The following is a 26,358-nucleotide window of genomic DNA, read 5'->3' on the forward strand; positions in this document are numbered from 1 at the left end:
GGGGCTTCATGTATGCTAGGCAAGCACTGTACCACTGAGCCACATTCCCAGCCCCCCCTTTGTGGTAAAATTGCATGCCATAGTTTTCTATTTGCTCATTTATTTATTTTTTGCCAGTCCTGGGGCTTGAACTCAGGGCACTGAGCACTGGTCACTGTCCCTGAGCTTCTTTTTGCTCAAGGCTATTACTTTACTGCTTGAGCCTCAGTGCCACTTTTGGCTGTTTCTGTTTATGTGGTACTGAGGAATAAAACCCAGGGCTTCATCCATGCTAGGCTAGCACTACCACTAAGCCACATTCCCAGCCTCAGTTTTTTATTTAATCCTTCCTTCCTTCCTTCCTTCCTTCCTTCCTTCCTTCCTTCCTTCCTTCCTTCCTTCCTTCTTTCCTTCCTTCCTTCCTTTTTTTTTTGAGGGAAGGGCTGGCCTGGGGCTTTTCCACTCAAAGTTAGTACTCTACTCATTTTAGTTAATTGGAGATAGTCTCTCAGACTTTCCCACCTTGGCTGGCTTCAAACTGTGATCCTTAAATCTGTCTACTGAGTAGCTAGGATTACAGATAAGAGCTGCTAGTTCCTACCTTACCTGTATTTTTTTTTTCTTTTACTGTGGTTTTCCAATTAGGTATGTCCATGTTCCTATGCAGCTATCACTATCCATTTCCTCCTCCTAAACTGAAACACTATGCAGTGAATTCTACATTCTTCCTTTTCTCCAAGTCTCTCACAGCCACTATTTGTCTCTGTGTATGTGTATGTGTTTGTCCTTCGTATCTAGCCATGGTCAAGCTTTTGCAGTAAATAAGGATATTACTTTATGCATTAGTGTAAGCGTTCATTGCCTATCTTGGTAGGTGTGTGTGTGTGTAATATTTTATTAATACTTGTAATGGTTTTTTAATTTTTTGAGAGAGCAAATGCAAAATTTTAAGTTGTTAGTGACAAGATTTATGATTATGATTTTATGTTTTAAAAACTAGTCTTTTTCTAAAGGAATCCATATAGGGGTGACCATGAGCCTTGGCTTTAAGTGTAGAATTGATTCCCTAAGAAGTCGAGTTTTCACAAGAAATAATTCAATTCCTTCTCTTTCCTCTTTTTCTCTTTCTCTGTCTCTCATTTTTTTTTTTTTGGACCAGGCTGGCATTCTACTTCTTGAACCACACTCTCCATCCATTGTTGTATGTTAATACATTAGAAAACAGGAAAATAAACTAGGTATAGCAGACCTCATCTGTAACCCCAACACTTGGAAGGATAATGCAGGAAAATGGAGAGTTCCAGACCAGCCTTGGCTACATAGAGAACCATGTAAAAAACACAAGAGGGAAACTTACTTAAACATAGTTTTTCTTTTTCTTTCTTTCTTTCTTTCTTTTTTTTTTTTTCCATTGTGGGACTTGAACTAAAGGCCTGGGCACTGTCCTTGAGCTCTTTTGCTCAGTGCTAGCACTCCAACACTTTGAGCCACAGTTCTACTTCTGTTTGTTTTTGTTTTTGTTTTCTTTTTTTGAGAGGTTAATTGGAGATAAGAGTCTCATGAGGACTTGGCTGCCCCTGCTGGCTTTGAACCATGATACTCAGATCTCAGCCTCATGAAAAGGTAGGATTATAGAGAACCATTAGCACCCAGCTAGAGGCTTTTTTTTTTTTTTGGCCAGTCCTGGGCCTTGGACTCAGGGCCTGAGCACTGTCCCTGGCTTCTTCCTGCTCAAGGCTAGCACTCTGCCACTTGAGCCACAGCGCCGCTTCTGGCCGTTTTCTGTATATGTGGTGCTGGGGAATCGAACCTAGGGCCTCGTGTATCCGAGGCAGGCACTCTTGCCACTAGGCTATATCCCCAGCCCCCTTTTTTTTTTTTTTTTTTTTTTTAAATTACTAGGTTTTGAAGCCCTTTTAGTCTTGGAAAGTGCACATTTTCAGGCTGAAACTTTCTCTAAATATATGTATTGCTCTAAGTTTATTGTATTGTTGACCAGTCAACACTGTGTGTGTGTGTGTGTGTGTGTGTGTGTGTGTGTGTTGCTGTAAATCAAACCCAGCGTTTCATATACTGGGGAAGTATTCTACCATTGAGCTTTACCCTCATAGCCACAAATTACAGCTAATTTTGAAAAAAAATGAGGCAGGGCATAGTTGCAGTTAATTTTAACTCATAGGAGTATGAAAATAGTCACCAAGTGGTGACTGCTGACATTTTTACAGTAGCACTTATTAATAGGTCAAAAACATATGTTTTAAATCTAGGAATCAGTGATGGACCCTCAGTGACCACATTAACTAATGGTTTTGACACTCCAGAAGAGAGATATCAGAAGCTTAAAAAGGCAAGTAGATGCCCTCACAAGTCTTTTCTGTACGTGTGATTCCTCTTTCTATTGTCTTATAGTGAAAGATCTAGAACCTTGTACATATGTGCATAACACTTCCTCTCCACTTCTGCCGGACTAGAACCTTGTACATATGTGCATAACACTTCCTCTCCACTTCTTCCGGAACACAGCATTTTAGTGATATCTAAAACAACAGCAAAAATAATTGTGTGCTGGAAAACATTGTGGGGGGAAGGCTTATTTTTTATATTATTTGATTTGTAGGGGGTATGATATGGTTATTTTAGTAATTTTCGTCATTAACTTTTTTTTTTTTCTTTGCCAGTCCTGGGCCTTGGACTCAGGGCCTGAGCACTGTCCCTGGCTTCTCTTTGCTCAAGGCTAGCACTCTGCCACTTGAGTCACAGCGCCACTTCTGGCCATTTTCTGTATCTGTGGTGCTGGGGAATCGAACCCAGGGCTTCAAGTATACAAGGCAAGCGCTCTTGCCACTAGGCCATATCCCCAGACCCCATTAACTTTTTTGTGTGTGTGCCTATTCTGGGCTTGAACTCAGGACCTTATACTCTCCCATAGCTTTCCCACTCAAGACTGGTAGTCTACCACTTGAACCACAACCCTACTTCCTATTTTAATAATTTGGAAATAGGTCTAATGTCATTTTTGGATGGTGAATACATGGTTAATTGGGAGAAATAATTAAGCAATGTATATAAATTAATAATGCTCTGATCCATCATGTGTATAACCTGTTCCAATCAGAAGTACTCTGCCAAGTGACTCAGAAAGCACCTGATTGAAAATGCTGTTGCTCATATTAAATGTTCAGCACCATTGTGACAGATATTTTATTTCCCTTTTCTAGCATTCCATGGACTTTTTGCTGTTTCAGTTTGGCCTTTGCACTTTTAAGTATGACCACACAGATTCAAAGTAGGTTGTTTCAACAAGTGGTGGGAATTCTCCCGTCGTGGAATCATGTCACCCCTTAAATCTCCTTTTTGTCTGATTTTTTTTCCCCCAGGTATATAACAAAGTCATTTAACTTCTACGTTTTTCCCAAGCCCTTCAGTAGATCTTCACCAGATGTCAAATTTGTTTGTCAGGTAAGTGGCACAATGGCATTTTTTTCCCCCTCTGGAAAAATCATGAGCCATTGTGCAAATGTAAGATCAGAACTCTTTAAATATAGCGCAGGTAGCCCACTGAAAGAATGCTTTGCCTTACATGTATGAGACCCTAAGTTCCATCCCGGAACCTGCAAAAGCAAACGAACAAAAACAGCCAGCCAGTATACCCCTGCAACCTCAGTACTCAGGAGAGGCTGAGGCAGAAATATCACAAGTTTGAGGCCTTCCTGGGTTCCTTAGCAAGTTCCAGGCCACCCTTAGCTAGTAGTAAGACTCTATCTTAAAAAAAGTTTTTTTTGTGTTTTTGTTTAGTTTTGAGTTCTGTTTACTAACTTCGGGCTTTGGACAAATAATTTGATTGCTTTGGCCCTCAGATATAGCTTGTTAATTTAGTTAGTTTAGTAATTTATCATGGTTATTTCCTCCCTTGTTTCAGAATTCATTAAGAAATAAGATGCAAAGATAGACAGAAATTAGAATGTGAAATTTATTCATTCATTCATTTATTTTTGTGCCAGTACTGGGGGTTGAACTCAGGGCCTTCTGCTCTGGCTTAGCTTGCTTGCTTGTGGTTAGCCCTTGAGGCCCACCTGGCTGGTGTCATTTTCTTGCCTGAATTACTTCTCTGTTCTGTTAGCATCCTTTCCATTAATGTCATTCAAACCTGTGCTTTCATTTCAGAGCTCCAGCATTGACTTCCTAGCGAGCCAAGGATTTGATTTTAATAAAGTTTTTCGCAATGGTAAGATTGTATGTGTACCATGTGTAGAGATTTGTAAGTCTTTAAACTGTCCTTCACAAGTAGAGAATTACCATTTTGTGCCAGATGGGTAAGATGGAATATGCAGTCTTAGATTTTTCATAACTCAATGAACTGAGGAGGACAGCAGACACTACTACTTCATGTAGGGCTGCTATGGCCTCTCAGGCTCCTGGTCTCACTGTGTGTAGTCTGTTCCACAATGGTAGGGCTTAGTCACTTAGGCACCACTTAAGAGAGTACTTCCCTGTTTTCTTCCAGTGCAATAGGCAGTAAAGTACTCTATTTTAATTTTTTTGTTGGTTTATTTTCTTTATTTTTTTGCTGGTCCTGGGGGGCTTGAACTCAGGGCCTGAGCACTGTCCCTGAGCTTTTTTGCTCAAGGGTCACATCTACCACTTGAGCCACAGCGCCACTTCTGGCCTTTTCTATATCTGTGGTACTGAGGAATCGAAGCCAGGGCTTCATGTATACGAGGCAAGCACTTTACCAGGAGGCCATATTCCCAGCCCCCTGACTTTTTTGATAGTTAATTGGAAGTAAGAGTCTCATGGGCTTTCTTGCCCAGGCTGGCTTTAAACCAAGATCCTTCATCTCAGTAGCTAGAATTAGAGGCATGAGCCACCAATGCCTGGCTTTGTTGGCTTATTTATTTGCTTATTTATTGTGTGTACTGGGGCTTGAACTCTTTGTGCTTCTTTGTGCTCAAGGCTAGTACTCTACTACTTGAGCCACAGTACACTTCTGGCTTTTTCAGAATAATTTATTGGAAAGAAGTTTCATAGACTTTCTTGCCTGGGCTGGCTTTGAACCACGATCCTCAGATCTCAGTCTCCTGAGTAGTTAGGATTACAGTCATGAGCCACTGGCTCCTGGCTGTTGGTTTATTTCTGAGTCAGGGAGGGTCTCACTATGAACTCAAGCTGGCTTCAAACCTTTGATTCTCTTGCTTCAGCCTTTTTTTTTTTGGCCAGTCCTGGGCCTTGAACTCAGGGCCTGAGCACTGTCCCTGGCTTCCTTTTGCTCAAGGCTAGCACTCTGCCACTTGAGCCACAGCGCCACTTCTGGCCGTTTTCTGTATATGTGGTGCTGGGGAATTGAACCCAGGGCCTCATGTATACGAGGCAAGCTCTCTTGCTACTAGGCCATATCCCCAGCTCTGCTTCAGCCTTTTGCAAGCCAGGCTTGTAGGCCACTACACCAGGCTAATATAATGCTTGATCCCCCCCCACTCCTTGCATTGCTGGGAGTGAAACCCTGGGCCTTGTGCAGTGCTAGCCAAGCGCTCTACCACTGAGCAGCATCCCCAGTCTTTAATATAGTACTTTAAAGTGGCTCCATTCCTTTAGTGCTATTGCGAAAATCCCCTTTCCTTAGATGATTGTTTTCTAATTGGAGACAGCTTCTCATGGGGGAAAAAAGTCTCCATAGTAGACATCAGTGTGGGTGTGACCTCTAGCCTCCTGATGGTGGGCAAGGCTGGAGTGCATCCTGAGGAGCCATTTTCCAGCCCCAGTGCAGAGTGTGCCATGTCTCAGGTGACCACTCACTGTGCCGAGTGATGAGTACTAGCTGTTAGAGCACACCAGAGAGGCTGCCCCTCCTTTGCCAAGGGAGTATCTGTTGAAAGAAGAATGAATGTACAAACATAATGAAGTCACTTGCCTCTGTGTGTGTGTGTGTGTGTATGTATATGTATGTGACATAGTTAAATATGACATATGTTTCGTGACTGTTAATAGACTCTTTGGTGTGTTAAAAAAAGTTATGTGAGGGCTGGGATGTAGCTCAGTGGCAAAGTGCTTACCTAGCAAGTACAATGTCCCGGGTTCAAACCCTAGTACCAAAAAAGAAAATACAGTTAAAAAAATATGTGAAAACATTTCTTCTGCTGATGTAATCTTCACATTTTTGCTTAGGAATTCCATATTTAAATCAGGAAGAAGAAAGACAGTTGAGAGAGCAATATGATGAAAAGCGTTCTCAGGCTAATGGTGCTGGGGCACTGGCCTATGCATCTCCCAACACCTCACAGTGTCCTGTGACAATTCCCGAAGATCAGAAGAATTTTATTGAGCAAGTTGTGTAAGTTCCTAAATGAAAAATGTGTGTGCAATAAGTCTTTCAACCTGTGCTGCACCCAAAGGGCTCACACTCAGGCCTGAACTTATGAGGGACAGGATCTGACTTTGAGTAACAACCACAATTTGCATCGTACATGGACCTACTCCATGTCATTAAGCAAGAAACCTCTGCCTTGGGCTGGCTTGGACAGAGGGCCCAACTAGCAGGCCTAGTATGCCCAGAGGCAGTCAGGTGACCAGGCTTAGCCAGGCTTCAGCCTGTACTTGCTTTTCTGTGTCACATAGTCACGGTTCTGACAGCAGATCTGTCCTTGCAGGAGTATCTGGTTTGGCTCTAGTTTAGCTATCAGTATAAATATTTTACTAGAAAAGTAGTAGAAAATTATATCATTGTTTTTGACCAATTCTTTTTCTTTTCTTTCTTTCTTTTTTTTTTTTTTTTTTTCAGATCTTGGGGCTTGAACTCAGGTCCTGGGTGCTATTCCGGAGCTCCTTTTGCTCAAGGCTAGCACTTTATCACTTGATCCAACAGCGCCACTTACGGCTTTTTATGTGATTAATTGGAGATAAAGAGTTTCATGAACTTTCCTGCTCAGGCTGGCTTTGAACCTCAATCCTCAGATCTCAGCTAAGATTACAGGCCTGAGCCACCAGCGCCTATCCAAGGCAAAGTCTTTTTTTTGTCAGTTGTAGGGCATGAACTCAGAGCCTGAGCATTGTGCTTGAGCCTCTTTGTGCTTAAGACTAGCACTACCAGTTGAGCCACAGCACCGCTTTTGTTTTTCTTGAGTCATTAATTGAAGATAAGAGTCTCACAGGGACTTTTCTGCCTAGGTTGGCTTTGAACTGTGATCCTCAGATCTCAGCCTCCTGACTAGCTAGGATTACAGGCGTGAGCCATCAGTGCCTGCATAGACAAATTCGTGTGTGTGTGTGTGTGTGTGTGTGTGTGTGTGTGTGTGTGTTGAACTGGCTTGAACTTAGCCTGAGTACTGTCTCTTAGCTTTCTTGACCAAGGCTAGTGCTCTACCATTTGATCCATAGCTCCACCTCTGGCTTTTGGGGTTCAGTGGACATAAAATTCTCATGGGCTTTCCTGCCCTGGCTGGCTTGGAATCTCAACCCTAAAATCTCAGTCTCTTGAGTAGCTAGGATTACAGGCTTGAGCCACCAGTGCCTGTTAATTTGACAAATTCTCAAAGAAGTTGTCACTAATTTATCAATGACAGCAATAATCCTGCCCAAAGCATGCACTAAAATAAAGCACTTTTTTCTAAGTGTTAGAATAGAAAAGTTATGTGATTTGTTCAAAATGTACAGAAATCAAGAACTATGTGCTCAAGAAATATGTTCAGCTTTTGAGTATGATTATTGATGAAAGATTTGAGTAGGATTTAAGTGTGATTGCTCTCTTGGTTGATGACTTCATTCCTTCAAGGTACTGATGGTTGGGATCTTATTCTAACTCCTCAGAGCGAAAATAGAAGACTTACTGCAAAGTGAAGAGAACAAGAATTTGGATTTAGAGCCATGTACCGGGTTAGTTCTCTTATGCATTTTCATATTTTCTTTCTTTGGAGAGGAAGATGACTTCTGACATTTGATGCATTTGGTCTTTTTAAAACTCCCTTATATAGAGTCCATCTATGGTCATCATGCTCCAAGAGTTAAGCACCATAGCATTAACATTGTGTGTGTGTGTGTGTGTGTGTGTGTGTGTGTGTGTGTGTGTGTGTGCATGAGAGAAAGAGAGAGTTGTATTGAGGCACAAGATGGATGCTTTGTTCTGTCCCTGGAATGTAGAAACTGTGCCATTTTGACTTCAGGCCTGGAAGAGCCCATAATACAGGAAGCTTCCAGAAGAGAAGATTATCTTTCAGGCCACTTTCATTCTTTAACTTTTCTGAGCAGGGACATCATCAGCATTTCACACATCTCTTTCTTCTAGCTTCCTGCCACACTTGCTTCTCAAGAGTTTTTTAGTGTGTCTACTTGCAGTTCTGGTCCCACAGCCCTTAGGAAGTAATCAGAGATGAGAGTCTCAGGGACTTTTCTGCCCAGGCTGGGTTCAGATTGCCATCCTCAGATCTCAGCCTCCTGAGTTGCTAGAATTACAGGTGTGAGCTGCCAACACTTGGCTTCCTCCCTGTTTTTGCATATTATGTGTCTCTTCTAACAAAAACTTTTTTTTTTTTTTTTTGGCCAGTCCTGGGCCTTGGACTCAGGGCCTGAGCACTGTCCCTGGCTTCTTCCCGCTCAAGGCTAGCACTCTGCCACTTGAGCCACAGCGCCGCTTCTGGCCGTTTTCTGTATATGTGGTGCTGGGGAATCGAACCTAGGGCCTCGTGTATCCGAGGCAGGCACTCTTGCCACTAGGCTATATCCCCAGCCCCTAACAAAAACTTTTAAAAATGAAGTACTTAATCAGAATTTACCATTAGTGGGCCAAATTAATATTTTTTCTTTTGTTTTATAGGTTCCAAAGGAAGCTAATTTATCAAACTGTGAGCTGGAAGTAAGTGATTGCATTGTATGTGAGAGCTCTGTGGAGGGCCCAGGATTTAAAAAAACAAAATATAATCTCTTTGCTCACACTGTCCCTTATCTCTCTCTTTTTTTTTTTTTTTTTGGCCAGTCCTGGGCCTTGGACTCAGGGCCTGAGCACTGTCCCTGGCTTCTTCCCGCTCAAGGCTAGCACTCTTCCACTTGAGCCACAGCGCCACTTCTGGCCGTTTTCTGTATATGTGGTGCTGGGGAATCGAACCTAGGGCCTCGTGTATCTGAGGCAGGCACTCTTGCCACTAGGCTATATCCCCAGCCCACCTGATCTCTTTTGCTCAAGGCTAGCACTCTACCACTTTGAGCCACAGCACCACTGCCACTTCCAGTTTTCTTGTGGTTAATTGGACAAAGCGCCTCATGGATTTTTCTGCACAAGCAGGCTTTGAGCCACTAAGATCTCAGCCTCCTGAGTAGCTGGGATCTCAGGCGTGAGCCACAAGGCCTGGCTCCCTTATTTTTCTTGTTTGTTTCTTTTTTTTTTTTTTTACGGAACTAGGATTTGAACTTGTGGCCTGGCATTTGTTCTGAGTCACACCTTAAGTTGAATTTTCACTTATGTTTCTTAATAGAGATGCTTTAAGGCTTTTATGGTTTTCATTTATCTTTTTTTTTTGTGCCAGTCTCAGGGCTTGAACTCAGGGTCTGGGCACTGTCTTTGAGCTTCTTCTGCTCAAGACTAACACTCTACCACTTGAGCCATAAGCACCACTTCCTGCCTTTTCTGTTTATGTGATTGGCACTGAGGAATCGAACCCAGGGCTTCATGCATGCTAAGCAAGCACTCTACCACTAAGCCACATTCCCAGCCCTCTTTTATCTTTTTCTTTGTTTGGCCAGTCCTGAGACTTCCCTGGCTTCTTTTTGCTCAAGGCTAGCACTCTGCCACTTGAGCCACAGTGCCTCTTTTGGCCATTTTCTGTATATGTGGTGCTGGGGAATTGAACCCAGGGCCTCATGTATACGAGGCAAGCACTCTTGCCACTAGGCCATATCCCCAGCCCCCCTCTTTTATCTTTTTTATCTATCCATTCAGCTTCTGGCTGTGTTGTATTTTTGTTTTTTGAAGATGTGTAGCAAAGATTTGGTTTTAAGACCTAAGAGATAACTCAGATAAAACATTTTCTAAAGTCAGGATTCTTTTGTTTTTATTGGTGGTAGCAGGATTTGAAGTTGAGCATCAGACACATGATATGTTCTACCACTGAGCCATGCTTTTAGCCCTTTTTTTTTTTTACACTGGGTATTTTGACATAGCCTAACTGTTGCCTGGGTGCAAACCTAGACTGTGGTTTTCCTGTCTTAGGCTTTCTGACATAACTGTGAGACAGATATTACCACCATGCCCAGCTTCTTCTGTTGAAATGAGTCTCATGGACTTTTCTGCTCAGGCTGGCCTTGAACTTCTGTCCTCTGGATCTTAGTCTTCCACATAGCTGGGATGACAGGCATATACGCTGAGTTGAGATCCAGTTGTGAACTTTTCTACCTGGGCTGGTCTCAAACTGCAGTCTTCTTCATTTTAGACTCTCCAGTAGCTAGGATTACAGGCATAAGCCTGTGGTGCCCAGCTAAAGTAGGGATTCTTAATTTGGAGTTAGATTATGGGTGATTTCAAGAGGTCTACCAGTGTCCTGAAATAACATACAAAGTTTTGTGCCTATATTTTTTTCTGGGGATGCTTTCTTTTGGCTCTCTCACTCAAAGGTGAGCATTGACATTCCACAGGTGGGTGTTTGCATTTGAATCTGTGGTTCTTGTCTTTTATTAGACTGTGCCAGTATAGGGCTGGGATGTGGCTTAGTTTTAGAGTATTTGTCTAGCTAGCATGCACGAGGCCCAGAGTTCTATCCCCAGCACTGCCCAGAAACAAAACAAATCAAAACCAGAAATATTCAACAACAACCTGACAGAACATGTATACTAGAAATAAACTTTGAACAAATAAGAAAGGGATGGGGTGTGGCTCAAATGGCAGGTATGAGTTTACTCCTTAGTTCCACCAAAACAAGAACAAAAGAGGATGGGCTGGGAATGTGGCTTAGTGGTAGAGTGCTTGCCTAGCATGCCTGAAGCTCTGGGTTCAATTCCTCAGTACCACATAAGAAAAGGCCAGAAGTGATGCTGTGGCTTAAGTGGTAGAGCACTAGGCTTGAGCAAAAGAAGCTTAGGAACAGTGCCCAGGTCCTGAGTTCAAGCTCTAGGACTCGCAAACAAAAGAGAAAACCAGAATGATCTGGTTTTCCCAGGCAGCTCCATCACATAGTCCTTGTAGCTTACTCCTTGCACCTAGAGAGCTAAACCACGGCCCTGCTAGTCTCAAGCCCCTCTCTGTGTTCCCCATTCAGCCTCAAGACACTTTCTATTTTTCATAGACATTGTTTTTTTTTGGCCAGTCCTGGGGACTGGAATCAGGGCCTGAGCACTGTCCCTGGCTTCTGTTTTTGCTCAAGGCTAGCACTCTGCCACTTGAGCCACAGCGCCACATCTGGCCGTTTTCTGTATATGTGGTGCTGGGGAATCGAACCCAGGGCTTCATGTATACGAGGCAGGCACTCTTGCCACTAGGCCATATCCCCAGCCCCTTTAGACATTGTTTTTAGAAGCAAGGTTTGACTGTGGTAATGAGTTAACTATATAATATGATGTAAGGCATTTTATGAACATGCTAAAGTCCTAACAAATGAATTTGGTGCATTCTTTTATACTTAAGTTCAAGGTTAAGCTAGTTTGGGGTATGGCTTATTGCTATGTGGTTGCTTTTAAGATATTTTGGATTTTGGCAGCCATTCACTTACACCCTGATATCATATTTTCCTTTTTCTTTTCTTTAGGTATCCCAAAGGCATTCATGTTGAGACTTTAGAAACTGAAAAGGTAACCCCAAGAATTACTTAGGGCTAACACTCAACATACACAGCTATCCATTGATGTATTAACATGTCAGCGTTTTACACCTTGGGTTCTGCTTTCTGGGGGCTGGTCCTTTAGGCCAATTCTTTAATCCCTCTAAGCCTTGTTTTCTTCGTTTGTACATGGGGGCTGGACCTGCAGCTCATGATCTAAATCTAGAGCTAGGGATGGCTCTCAGGGCCCATACTAGGTGAGCCGTCTGCCACTTAGTCCTTCCCCAGCTCAGCTCAGCTCTCAGTGTTATGTGTTCTTCTACTTAGGGCAGTCTCATCCTGTTTTGTAAACTTGAACATGCACACATACCAGCCCGTGTTCCAGAATGGCTTTGTGTTGTGCTGGCAAGTACCATTAAGTCTTACAATGGGAGTCATGAGCTGAGTTGCACTGATAGAATTGTCATGAGAAATAGATGCCTGTGGGAGGTTCCTTCTGCAGATTTAAAAAAATTTAGAATTTGGTATTGTTCTTAAGTCAGATATCAGAGTAGAGATTGGATAAGGTACAAACATGCTCAGAAAATAAACTTCAAACTCTGACACGGCAGAGTGTGTGTGTGTGTGTGTGTGTGTGTGTGTGTGTGTGTGTGTGTGTGTGTGTGTGTGTGTATGGCTGTAGCAGGGCTTGAATTCGGGGCCTTGAACTCTTGCTCGGGTTCACTTGCTTGTTTTGGGCACTCTACCACTTGAACCACGACTGCAGCCTGTTGTGTTTAATTAGCATAAAATGTAACATTTGAGAAAGAAGGCAGTATTGTTTTCTATCTCCTAACCAGAAAATCCATATCATAAAATATGATGTGGAAATTTTGCTTTGTAAGTAACTACTTAGAAATCACATTCAGGAGCTGGGAATATGGCCTACTGGCAAGAGTGCCTGCCTTGCTTGCATGAAGCCCTGGGTTCGATTCCTCAGCACCACATATATAGAAAATGGCCAGAAGTGGCGCTATGGCTCAAGTGGCAGAGTGTTAGCCTTGAGCAAAAAAGCAGCCAGGGACAGTGCTCAGGCCCTGAGTTCAAGGCCCAGGACTGGCAAAAAAAAAATCATGGTCAAGGATCAAGAATGGTGGCTTACACCTGTAATCTCAGCTACTTGGGAAGCAGAGATTGGGAGGATTGGGGTTTGAGGCTACCTTGTTAGTGAGACTCTATCTCAGGTAACAAGCTGAGGTTCCAGCTTGGTGGTAGGCTTAGATAAGGAAGATTGCAGTCTGAGGCTGGCCCTGGGCAAAAAACTCAAGATATATCTGAAAACTAGGGCACAAAAATCTGAGGGCATGGTTCATGTGGTAAAGTGCCTATCTAGCAATCTAGCAAGTTTCTAGCAAGTGTAAATTCATATCCCAGTACCACCAAAAAAAATTATGTTCAAAGCTACATAACTTACTGCTCATATGTAGAAGTATACATATACATAGTACATATACATATATATAGTACATACATATATATAGTTTTGTGGTGTGGGGATCTCTCTCTTTCTCTCTTTCTCTGGTCCTGGGGATCCAACTCAGAACCCGGGGGTCTTCTACTTGCACTCTACCACTTGAGCTGAACTCATAGTCTACACCAGCTCTACTTTTGGGGGCATTTCACAATACTCTGTTGTGCTTAGCCCGGGAAAGACTGTGCAACTTAACTATAACTAAACTTACAACTTCACTATAGTGTAATTATGACTTCTGGGTCCAGTTGTATATCTGCTTTGTCTTTTAGAAGGAGCGATACATAGTTGTCAGCAAAGTAGATGAGGAAGAACGCAAGAGAAGGGAGCAACAGAAACATGCTAAAGAACAGGTAACTGGGCTCTGTTTCACCTGTGTGAGGAATGCAATAATAGATGTCCATTTTTTTCCTTCAGTGCATTTCTAGATCCTATGTTGGGTTTAATTTATTATTTTTGTTACTTTATTTTTTGATGGCCCTGGAGTTTGAACTTAGGGCTTTGCACTGCTAGGCAGGTGCTCTACCACTTGAGTAATAAATACCCCAATGGTGTATGTGTGTGTTTACTGGTCATGGAGCTTGAACTCAGGGCCTGGGCACTTGAACTTTTGTGCTCAAGGCTAGTACTCTACCACTTGAACTACAGCGCCATTTTCAGCTTTTTGGTAGTTAATTGGCGATAAAGAGACTCATAGACTTCCCAGCTTGGGCTGGCTTTGAACCATGAACCTTAGATCTCAGCCTCCTGAGTAGCTAGAATAACAAGTGTGAGCCACAGATGCCCAGCTCCCAATGCCTTTTTGGTTTAGGAGGGTTTTTTTTGTTGTTGTTTTTAAACTAGTCTTGCATTTTTGCCCCTGAGGTGGCCTTAGGACTGGAACCTTCCACCTCTGCCTCCTGCATGGCTTTGATTATGGGTACATTGTCACCACATCCTCAGAACATAGTGCATTATTGAGTTCAGCCAGCAGGTGGCTACTTACTAAAGTTGAAACATTTGTTCCTTTTTCAAGACAATTTGACCAAAACTTGAATGTATTATATGAAATGATGGGTGAAGCCTGGGCACTATTCTGTAACTAATGGATAATTTGTCACTTGATTGTTTTGTAGTACAGAAGGCTGTATATGTACATCAAACATGCAGTTATTTGGGATAGTAGGTACCATGTCTGTGACACTGATGTCATCAAACTTGACACAAAACTTAAGTGCTTTGAGGGAGACGATGCCAGGATTTCAGCTCAGATAAAGAACATACACACCTTGGGGCTGGGAATGTGGCTTAGTGGTAGAGTGCTTGTCTAGCATGCATGGAGCCCTGGATTCGACTTCTCAGCACCACATAAACAGAAAAAGCCAGAAGTGGCCCTGTGTCTCAAGTGGTAGAGTGCTAGCCTTGAGCAAAAAGAAGCCAGGGACGGTGCTCAGGCTCTGAGTCCAAGCCCGAGGACTGGCCACCAAAAAAAAAAAAAAAAAGAACGTACACACCTCAATTATTTTCTTTTCTAACTTAGGAGGAGTTGAATGATGCTGTGGGATTCTCAAGGGTCATTCATGCCATCGCTAATTCTGTAAGTGAAACTGGCCTTTTATTTGTTTTTAGCTAGATTGCCAAACATAATATTTAAGATGAATTACCTAAATACCAAGGCAAATGAAGCATTTAGCACATGTGGAATGCTTACCTGGTATGGAGGAAGAAGTTGGAATTGAAGAATAGACTGTCCCTATGATACACTTGATGAGAAAGCACCAATTTTCAGAAAAAACCTTTCCTTCTGGAAATGCACCCCAGGATTCTACTGTGGTTTGTTGTCTTCCTAGGATACCCCAAACAAATACTATTTTCTAAACCATAGGAAGAATCAGGAAGTAAGAAATAAGAGGAGAGACAATCAATGTTTGAAGATGTCTTATTTGCTAAATAGAGGAATCCAGAAGATTAAAAATACGAGTGAATCCTTGTCCTTGCACATAAGTGTAATTGCAGCTGAAATTCCAACTTTTTTTTTCTTCTTTTTTTTTATTTCTTTATTTCTTTGGCCAGTCCTGGGCCTTGGACTCAGGGCCTGAGCACTGTCCCTGGCTTCTTCCCGCTCAAGGCTAGCACTCTGCCACTTGAGCCACAGCGCCGCTTCTGGCCGTTTTCTGTATATGTGGTGCTGGGAAATCGAACCTAGGGCCTCGTGTATCCGAGGCAGGCACTCTTGCCACTAGGCCATATCCCCAGCCCCTTCTTCTTTTTTTTTAAATGCTGGTACTGATGTGTGACCTCTTTCTTGTTTGGCTTTTTTTTTTTTTTTTTTGGTTATGGGACTGGGTGCTGTCCTGGAGCTCTTTTGCTCAAGGCTAGCATTTTACCACTTTGAACCACACAGTGCCACTTCCAGTTTTCTGGTTAATTAGAGATAAGCGTCTCACAAACTTTAATGCTTGAGCTGGCTTTGAGCCGATATCCTCAGATCTCAGCCTCCTGAGTAGCTGGGATTACAGGCATGAGCCACTAGCACTTGGCTTTTTCTCTTAGCTAGTGCTCTATCACTTGAGTCATGCCTTCAGTTCTGTCGTTTTTCTTGCTGGTCAATTGGACATAAAAGTCTCATGGATTTGTTTTCCTGGGCTGGCTTCACACTCAGATCTCAGCCTTCTGACTACCTGTGATTATAGGCATGAGCCACTGGTACCCTGCTTATCGTATTTCTTTTTTTTTTTTTGGCCAGTCCTGGGCCTTGGACTCAGGGCCTGAGCACTGTCCCTGGCTTCTTTTTGCTCAAGGCTAACACTCTGCCACTTGAGCCACAGCGCCACTTCTGGCCGTTTTCTATATATGTGGTGATGAGGAATCGAACCCAGGGCTTCATGTATACGAGGCAAGCACTCTTGCCACTAGGCCATATTCCCAGCCCCTCGTATTTCTTAATATATTAATTTCTTGTTAATGTTAATGAAGTTATGGAGCTGGTAGATAGTAAACACTTAAATATGTGTATATCATGCCAAGTAATTCTCTATTGTTGGTACATTTATGGGTTTCTTTGTTGTTGTTGTTGTTGTTTTGTTGATCCTAGGGCTTGCACTCTGGACCAGGGTGCTGTCCTTGAGCTCCTTTTGCTAAAGGCTAGCACTCTACTACTTGAGCCGCAGTGTCACTTCTGGCTTGTTCTGTGATTAGCTGAAGATAAGAGTCTCGTGAACTTCTGCGGATCTCAGCTTCCTGACTAGCTAGGATTACAGGCATGAACCATTGGCGCCTGGTATTTTTGTATAGATTTTTAGAAAAACTTAATTTTCTGCTCATAGAAAAGTACTAAAAGAGCATAGAGTTTCTGTGTGCTCCTCATAGAGCTATCACTAATATTAATGTTATTATCAAAACTAGGAAATTAACACTGGTACAATATTTATTATCACTATGGCAATGTCCTTACCTGAATTTCATTCTTTTCCCATGAAGTCCTGTTTGTCTTTACTAGTCTGTCTGGGATCCCACATTATGTGCACGTTGTATTTCAGACTTTGTTGGTCTGTCTCTCTCATTTTTTTTTTGTCAGTTGTGGGGCTTGAACCCAGGGCTGGGCACTGTCCCTGAGCTCTTTCACTTTGAGCCACAGCTCCACTTCCATTTTTTGAGTGATTAATTGGAGATGGGGACTTTTCTGCCCAGGCTGGCTTGGAATCACAATCCTCAGATCTCAGCCTCCTGAGTAGCTAGATGACAGGTGTGAGCCACCAGCATCTAGCTGTCCCTGTCTTTTTATAACCTTGAACTTCTGACAGCATTGATTATTTGTCAGATGTGTGTCCTTCTACTTGGGTATGCTTCTTTATACTTGGACTTAGAATCTATGATTTTGGCAAGGGTACTGTAGAAATGATATTCAAGATGACAACCTGATCAGCTGACTAAGGTAGTTTCTGTTGGATTTGTGTGGTGTCATGTTACAGTTCTAGAAGGCTGGTGAAATCATTGTATGTGATGGACAGACATATGTGCTTCTTGTCAGCCACCCCTATTTGGGCAGTTGTATTGATAATTTGCTAAAGCCTGTGAATGTTACAAATATCCAAATGGCCATTGGCAGAATAAAAGGTTCCCCTGCTACAAGTTTGTAGCCTAGAACAGGAACAGTGGCTAAATAAATGGATATCTAGGTATACAATCTAGGTCAGACCATCTAGTTTTATGCAAGTCCATTCTGTGAGGTTTGCCCCATGATGAAGTGTGGGTGTCCATACAAATGCACACACACAAACATGGTTGCATTTATCCAGGCCTTTATCTGATATCTCAGATCCCAGAGTAGTACCACAGGGCTTATTTTTAACCTGTTCTCTTTCCTTACCTTTTCCTTTCCAGCTGAGAAATCCAGTCCTAATTATCTGCATTCTATGTATTTTCTTCCGCTTGGCACATGCCTAAAGCAGTTTCAGATTACTAACCAGTACTGGGAGGGGAGCAGACATGACCAGATCACGGCATTGTGTATGGTTTTCTGGCAACACCAGGATGCTGTGTGCCCTGTTCCTTTCTTCTCTCTGCCTCTGGCTGCCCAGAATGTTTGTGTTGTAGCATGGTTGCTTTCATTTATTAGTGTTTGTGCACCGTGTGGGGCTCACCACACACTATTTTCATGGTTTTAACCAGTGTTTGTGATGTTTGCATTGGATAGGGACTCTGAATATCACAAATACTGAACTAGAAGTCAGTGTGTTAGGTAGAGAAGTTTCACATTATGTCAGAGAATCATGTTTATTTGCCCTATGAGTCCAGCAGTGTTACATTGAAGGCCCACTGGGACCTTATATAAAGCTCCACTGTTGTGACCTCATGTGGTACGTATGTCACCTGGCTAGCTCCAGCTAAAGTGACATCCTATGAGTTTCTTAGCCCCTCATTTAAAAAAAAAAAGCGAAGTGGAATAATTTACACCTAGTAATGTAAATTAACACGTACTAATTTACACGTGCAATGTAAAAGTACTTAAGAACCTGCACATGAATTTGCACATAGGTGATGGATATAAGTAGAGATGCGTTGTGTTTTGTCTTATGAGTGTATCTTTTGAAATAAGGTTTTTTTTTTAAAGAGTACAGTCTTAAAATACATATTTGGAATTTTGACAGTTCAAAAGATTTAGGTTTCAGATTTTACCTTTAAAAAACTTCTTAGTCAGCTGCATGCTGGTAACTCATGCCTGTAATCTTAGCTACTGAGAAGATTGAGATCTGAAGATCCTCATTTTAAGCCAGTCCTGGCAGGAAAAGTCTTATCTCCAATTACCTACCAAAAATGCTGGAAGTGGTGGTGTGGCTCAAGTGGTAGAGTATTAGCCTTCAGCAAAGTAGCTCAGGGACAGTGCTCAGGCCCTGAGTTTAAACCCCAGCACAGATAGATAGATAGATAGATAGATAGATAGATAGATAGATAGATAGATAGATAGATAGATAGAGATAGCTAGATAAAGCTTTTCAGTCAAAATTTTACTGTTTCTAGCCAGGTGCGGTGGTACACACCTGTAAGTCTCAGCTACTTGGGAAGCTGAGTCAAGAGGATCATTTGAGCCCAGTAAGTTTAAGACCAGCCTGGGCAACATAGTGAGATGTGAGATACCTCCTCTTCTCCTTTACTATAGTCCTTCTGATTCTGATTGAGGGAGCCTACTTAGTAAAAATCAGAGAAAATGGCCAACAAAGTAAACACATCATTGGGAGCTTTTACTTTGCATTCTGCATTTAACATTCCAAAATGGAAGAGAAATGAGGCCTGTTCATGTCTGTGTATTTGCTTACAGCAGTGCTTTTGTATTTGAAACATTTTAACATGGAAAGTGAGTCGGGTTGGAGATCCTCCTCATGGATCCTATCGTATGCATTTTACACTCAAGCCCTGGTATAACTTTTGATGTCTTTTTCCTACCTTGACTCTTCCATAGGGGAAGCTCGTTGTGGGACATAATATGCTCCTGGATGTCATGCACACGGTCCACCAGTTCTACTGCCCACTGCCTCCGGTGAGTGGCTCTCCAGTCAGTGTTTAAAAAAAAACAAAAAACACTGCGAGTTACCTAATTAATTAACTTACTACGAAAGTGTCCTCTGTTTGTGTGACATCCCTACAGAGGGTTCCCAGAGAGACTCTTGTGTGCCTCATTTTGTTTTCATTGACAGGATGTACATCAGTGCTATTTTAAGGGGTCGTTAGTCATCCACCATTTTCAGAGCCAGGATAAATATTTGCTTCATCATCTTGTGCTCAGGGTTTGCTTATTCAGCGCTGGGCAGAAGGGGAAGCCATGTGCATGGCTTCGAGTTTGGTACTGCTAAAATTAGACCTATGGCCGCTAGGGGTAAATGGTGCCAATCAAACTGGGTCAGTGGCTATGGAATTCTTCACGGCCTGCTTGTGAGGTTGCTTCCCTTAGGTTCTCGGTGGCCCTTGGTCGTGTTTTTTCCACACTTGGAGCTGAGCTGTCTTAAGTGCACAGGCAGGGGTTCCTTTGGCTTCTCACTGGCACTTGTTCTCTTGCTCCATAACTGTACGTGGCTGTCTTACTTGTTTCCCGTCCCTCCATTCCCCTCTCTGCTGAGCTTTTTCTCTGTATGCTGTGCTGTAGTTGTCCCACCCACTCATGGTAGCATCCAATTGCAGGTAGCACATCCGGACATGCGGTCATCTTCCTACCTGGATGGCCTTCATATTGAGGGTTGTTTAGGATTTACTTGTCTCAGAAGAGACAAGTAAATTTCAACTTTTATTACTTTATATTCCAACCACAATATGTGAATATTGGTCTAAGAGCCTAATATTTCTCTTGAAGTTGGGACATAGGTAAGATGCTGAGCTGGCCTTTTGAAGAGGTTTGTTAATCTTTTTTGTCCGAGACCAGTACTTGAACTCAGTACCTGATGCACTTCTTGCTCATTGGCTGGCACTCTACCAACTGAACTATGCTTCTAGATTCCTCAGATGAGATTTTTTAAAAAACTTTCTTCCTTAAGCTGTCTCTAAATCAGCTTCTTCTCTTGAGCCCATTTGGGTCACTCACTTCCAGTGTTCTGCCCTTCCCTTGTCTATCATTGTTGATGCTTTCTTCATGCACAAACTGCTAAATCCTGATACATCGCTGCCATGCTGTCCCACTTCATGCTGGCTTCTTGGCATTTCCGCTGCAAGGAGCCTGATTTCTCACTTGGAGTTCCATAAACTGCAGGCTGAATTCCTTGTCACCCTTCAACATGAGCCCAATATTTGAAACTTGCCAGGTTGTGTGGTCTCTATTATAACTCTCAGTGCTGTCTTGTGGTTCCCAAATTGCCATTGAGTACATGGAAATGGGTGTGATTGTGTTGCAGTAAAACTTGATTTAAAAACAGTATGTGGTCGGCCACATTTGGGCTGCAGGCCATGGTTATTGCCATCAGATCAGATGAGTTTTTGATGCATCTGTGTTGGAAGGTGCCTCCTTTGGAAGTGTGCTTTTGTTTGCATACCTGCCTGCCTTCCTCATCTTTTTCAGGTCACATTGCTCATGAGCATCTTGCTTATAGTGCAGCTTAGCCATGAGTGACAGGATCTGGCTCCCCTTGTTCTAGTTGTGTAAGCTTCAGGTTGCCACACTTCCCATGACAGCCAATCGCCCTCTGGGAGACAAAGGCTCCTTCATCACTATGGTTTGAGCAATGTGATGGGAGGATCTAAAGAGTAAAGTTTGTTTCACACCAGACACTACCCATTGGCCTTGTCTACCTAGGAACTATTCCTCTCCTGACTTTTCTTTTCTTTCTTTCTTTTTTTTTGTCATTCATGGGCTCAAACTCTGGGCCTGGGCACTGTCTCTGGGCTCCTTTTGCTCAAGGCTAGTGCTTTACCACTTGAGCCACAGCACCACTTCCAGCTTTTCTTCGATTAATTGGAGATAAGAGTCTCATGGACTTTCTTACCCTAGCTGGCTTCGAACCATGATCGTCAGATCTCAGCCTCCTGAATAACTAGGATTACAGATGTCAGCCACCAGTGCCTCGCTCTCCTGACTCATTCGACCTTTATGCAATGAAGTTATCAGCAAGGACAGAGGAAAGCATATTTAATACTGAGCTTCTAGGCATTTTGAATACCAAACAGAAGATGGCACATGGGAAGAATTAAATATTGATTTAATGAGTGGATATCTTCCGACTGTGCCAGTTTTTGCAATCTTCCGTTTTATGACTCTGCTCACATGATCAACCTCACTTAAAATTCTCAAATAGCCTCACATTTTGTTTTGGTACAGTCGACTCTTTTTAGCAATGTCTTCTGCCATCAGGCTTTTTGTCATCAAGCTCAACCTTCTGTGTAATCCAACCACTTGTTACCCTCCTTCCCAGCCAGACTGGCTCTTCTGTAACACCCTTCTTCTAGGGGATTAGCTCCTTGGGCTCTTTTCCTTGCCTAAGTGCCTGGCATGGCTCTTCATGTGTGAGCACTTAATAAATGTTGACTTGAATGGGATTAGTCCTGAATGAAGTTCTTGAATGATTTGTTATAACGTAGGAATGGGCTAGGATAAGCAATTTTATCCCATGCTTTATTTCTAGGGAGACCTGGGTAATTTGCTTACATATGCTCTGACATTGTCAGAGGGAGCAGCTTGCTTTCTTCTACCTTCAGAAGACGTGATGAGAATAAGCAAGAAAACACATTTGAAATGACAGGGCTCTTACATGTACAGACATCATATATTTTTGTTTTTAAGTATACTGCAGAACTGAGCACTGGTGGCTCACACCTGGTAATCCTAGGTACTAGGTAGGCTGAGATCTGAGGTCATGGTTTGAAGCCAGCCCAGGCAGGAAAGTCTGTGAGACTCTTAACTCCAATTAACCAGCAAAAAGCCAGAAGTGGAGCTGTAGCTTAAAAGGTAGAGTGCTAGCCTTGAACAAAAGCCCAGAGACAGTGCCAGGCCCTGAGTTCAAGCCCCAGGACTGGCACACACAAAAATAAAGCAGGCATAGTATATCACAGAACCCCCTCTGTTAAAGGTGCTTTTTAGTCCCCTTGTAAAACTTCTTTTGAATAGAACTTTCAGAACAGGTTGGGCCTGGAGGTCCTCCATCGTTCAGCCTTTTTCTTGTTTGTGAAGCTTCATGGTGGCATTGAGAATCTGTAGACAGTCATTCTGGCACTTTTGTTTGAGTTAACATTGAAACCACATTTGTCCATTGTCCATTAATTTAACGATGGCCATTGAAAGTGGTAAATATTTCAAGCCAGCTAAGTACAGTCTGCATTTACAGGCTTGAGAAGCTAATTGGAAACGGCAGTTTCCTGTGAAGCATGAGGAATGCTGAAGAGAGAAGTGTGGTTCATGCAGGGTCAGGAGTGTGACTCTCCAGTCTTGCTTGGCAATTATGTATGTAAATGAGTTAATTCAAAATTAGAGCAGTCTCATTTCTTCTCTAGGCTTCCTGATCAAAATAAACTTAGGAAATGAATAGTCTAATTTAGGCACTTGCTGTGAGTGCCATTTAGCAATTTTCTGAGTACTTAAGGCAGGAATCATGTGTCTGTTGGAAAAAAGTAGCCATTTCAGCTAGCATTGAAGGATGGCCCCAGAAGAGGTCTGAGCTAGTTTATAATAGGGGCATTTCCTATGTGAACTGTTGAATGTAACACTGTCAGAGTCACTTACATCAAGTCTAGATAACAGAACACAACCTGTTTCCTGTTACTAGGACTTCTTTTGTTTTCTTTTTGCTTTTCTATGTAGAATAAGAACTCCTCCCTTTGTCCATAAGTATCCTTAAGTTTGGCTATTGTAGGTATGGTAAAGGTCAGTTATGAGATCTTTGGGAGTTTTTAAAAAGTGATGATTAGGCCTGGGAATATGGCCTAGTGGTAGAGTGCTTGCCTCGTATACATGAAGCCCTGGGTTCCATTCCTCAGCACCACATATTATAGAAAAAGCCAGAAGTGGTGCTGTGGCTCAAGTGGTAGAGTGCTAGCCTTGAGCAACAAAGCCAGGGACAGTGCTCAGACCCTGAGTTCAAGCCCCAGGATTGCCAAAAAAAAAAAAAAAGTGATAGTTAGCTATGGGTTTTCTAGTCTAGCTCTAGTTCAAGGCCTGTGTAAGGTATGGTGGTTTGTTTGAAAAGACAGCTATGAAGCTGGGCTGCTAATGTATATTTTGAATACTGTGGGTATCTTAGGAAAATTGTAACCAATCATTCTTTTATTTCTTTAGGACTTGAATGAGTTTAAAGAGATGACAACGTGTGTATTCCCCAGGTTGGTTTCTTCAATGACTTGTCTTGCATTTAAAAGTCAAGGTGACATTGACAGTGCAAATAGTTACATAGTAATTTATAAAAACCATTAGGTCATGGTTAGAGCCCAGTTCCTTTAGCTGGAAAAGGGTTTAATATCTTCAACTTGGTGATTGTTGGCTGTTTGGAAATTATGGCTGAGCCAGGTGCCTGTAATCCTAGGTACTTAGGAGGCTGAGATCTGAGGATCATAGTTTGAAGCCAGCCCATGCAGGCAAGTCCGTGAGACTTTTATCTCCAATTAACCACCAGAAAAATGGAAGTGATGCTGTGGTTCAAAGTGGTAGAGCAGTAACCTTGAGCAAAAGAGCTCAGGGACAGTACCCAGACCCTGAGTTCAAGCCCCATGACTGACAAAAAAAAAAAAAAAAAAAGAAAAGATAAAAGAAAATAATGACTAGTTTAGTTATCCTATTAAGAATCCGAATTTATGCTGAGTGAACGCAGATAGTGACTTTCCTTGTCATTTCCCATCTTGCTGGTAGAGGGAGGTTTCTTCGATGCTCTGGTATGTCCCCATACCCACCAATGTGTCCAAGAGGGAACACTCTGCCCGCGGTCAAGAAACTGGCCATAGATTCCTTTTCTTTGCTGTTAAGTTAGTGCTGATCCTGATAGGCACCTGTTACTTGTCTGATGGAGCACAGGTCAGCCATGTGGGTCCTCCAGGAGCTTCCTTCAGCTGGATTGTCTCTTGTCATATTACCCAGCATTCCCACTGCTATGGAGAGAACTGTCGAGCTACAGCTTCCACATTGGTCAGTTTCCGTCTCTGCAATAGAGCAGTAGAAAGTAACAGTAGCATGAAGCTAGGACTCAGGGTTTGGGCCCATCTGAATGGATGCATCCAAAGCTGGGTAGCAGCAGTAGATAGGTGAGGCCCATGGCAATATTTGGGCAGTGTCAGAAACCAGGAGGGCATTTGACCCCTCTTGACCTTGATGCCTATCACATACCTCAGGCACAAGCCAATCTGGAACATTCCCTTCAGCGTTAAGAGTATGGATGGCCCTGGCCCTGTCACGTGAAGTCCATGGGGATGGCACCGAGTCCCCAGACTAATGTGCCATGGTTAGATTCAACATGGCTCACGTACTTGGTGCCCCTGTCTACTTTAGTATTTCCTGCCTCACGTATGTATTTTATGTATGCAATGCTGTACTTGGTGTTGACTAACTTTGAATATTGACCTATATTTTGTTTACCTTCTTAAAATTCTTCCTTCTTTAGGCTCTTGGATACTAAATTGATGGCCAGCACACAGCCTTTTAAGGTATTATTTAAATTTGAACTATCCCCAATAAGCTATATTTTGAGGTTTGAATGAACTACTAGTAGCTTTGGTATTCTGGCTTATTATAAGTGCCATTTAAGTGCCTCCAAGAGAAGAAGAAACAGGAAAAAGGAAGGAAGGAAGGAAAGAGAGAGACAGAGAGAGATAGACCAGAAATAAGTACCTCAAATGTGAACAGCAGTTATCTTTGGATGGTTGAATTAGGTTCTTAACATTCCTTTTGAATGTTGGCTTTTAATATTAAAATATATAATTTATTTCTGAGTAGGTTATATATGCACAAAGTTCATCCTTTATTTTCTTTTCCTTGTATTTTGGATGTATTTCCTTTTCTTTTAAAAATATTTACCTATTTTTATTTATTTTTGACGGTACTAGGATTTGAACTCAGAGCCCAACTCTCTTGCTCAGCTTGCTTGCTCAGCTGGCACTCTACCCCTTAATTCACACCACTGACCCAGCTTTTTTTGGCTGGTTATTTTGAAGAAGGAATCTTAGACTTCCCTGCTCATGCTGATTTCCAACTGCAGTCCTCCAGATCTCAGCCCTCCTAGTAGCTAGGATTACAAGCTTGAACCATTAGTGTCTGGTTTATTTTTATTATTATCATTATTATAATTCTTTTTGGAAACAGCATCTTGCTGTGTCGCCCAGGTTGAACTCAAGCTTATGATCCTCCTGCCTTCAGTCTAGCTTTTTGCTTAATTTTTACTTCTTTTTATTTTATTTTTACCTTTTGCATATATTTTCTAATCAAGAATAGTGTGAAGGACTTTATAGAATTGAGAACAGCACTAGAACAGAGTAGCATTCTGGAAACAGGTCATGGCCTGGTGCTTGCTGGGCAAAGACTCTACCCCCTGAGCCCCAGCCCAAGCCCAGAATGTCTGTAGTTGTAGTCTTGGTTTTATGCATAAAATTCTTTTTGGTTGGAGATGTGACTCAAACATCAGAATGCCTGCTTAGCAGATATGAAGTCCTGAGTTAAAATCCCAGTTCTGCCAAAACAAAAAATTAAAGAAATACCAACTTCTTTTTCCCACTTTCACAGACAGGGTCCTGCTATGTAGCACAAGTTGTGTCCTAGCCTCCCAAAGTCTGAGATTATGGACATGTATCACCACACTTGGCTGGTTATCCTTCCCATAGAGTGAAAATGACACTTATTCCTTTTTCACATCAAATAGAAGATGGTTTCTAAAGAATACAAGGGGGAAGGAAGCATTAAAAAAAAATGTGCTCTGTGTGTGTGTGTGTGTGTGTGTGTGTGTGTGTGTCTGTGTCTGTGTCTGAAAGTGCGTCTTTTCAGTTCATCTTGCACTGAGATAGTGCAAAGTTATAACTCTGGCTTCCTGGTTTGCAGGAAATCATTAACAACACATCCCTTGCAGAGTTGGAAAAGCGGTTAAAAGAGACACCTTTCAATCCTCCTAAAGTCGGTAAGAATATTATTAAGACTAAAAACCCTTCACCTCTTAGTGATAACCACTGATGTATACTACAAAAAGAAATGAAGTGTTCTCAAACTATAGT

General features: G+C 42.3%; 1 protein-coding gene across 1 annotated transcript in view; it reads left to right on the forward strand.

Moving 5' to 3' along the window:
* Parn (poly(A)-specific ribonuclease) overlaps nt 1–26,358 on the forward strand; it is an 87,034-nt gene that overhangs the window by 1,347 nt on the left and 59,329 nt on the right. Inside the window, exons 3-16 of the mRNA XM_048333315.1 lie at nt 2,247–2,326; nt 3,198–3,265; nt 3,357–3,438; nt 4,144–4,204; nt 6,142–6,307; nt 7,780–7,845; nt 8,783–8,821; nt 11,700–11,742; nt 13,494–13,574; nt 14,741–14,797; nt 19,160–19,237; nt 23,450–23,493; nt 24,762–24,804; nt 26,189–26,264. Of these exons, the coding sequence (XP_048189272.1) occupies nt 2,247–2,326; nt 3,198–3,265; nt 3,357–3,438; nt 4,144–4,204; nt 6,142–6,307; nt 7,780–7,845; nt 8,783–8,821; nt 11,700–11,742; nt 13,494–13,574; nt 14,741–14,797; nt 19,160–19,237; nt 23,450–23,493; nt 24,762–24,804; nt 26,189–26,264 (984 nt within the window). The remainder of the gene's footprint in view (nt 1–2,246; nt 2,327–3,197; nt 3,266–3,356; nt 3,439–4,143; nt 4,205–6,141; nt 6,308–7,779; nt 7,846–8,782; nt 8,822–11,699; nt 11,743–13,493; nt 13,575–14,740; nt 14,798–19,159; nt 19,238–23,449; nt 23,494–24,761; nt 24,805–26,188; nt 26,265–26,358) is intronic.

Source organism: Perognathus longimembris, chromosome 23 (genome assembly GCF_023159225.1).
Source record: "Perognathus longimembris pacificus isolate PPM17 chromosome 23, ASM2315922v1, whole genome shotgun sequence".
NCBI classification, from domain to species: Eukaryota; Metazoa; Chordata; class Mammalia; order Rodentia; family Heteromyidae; genus Perognathus; species Perognathus longimembris.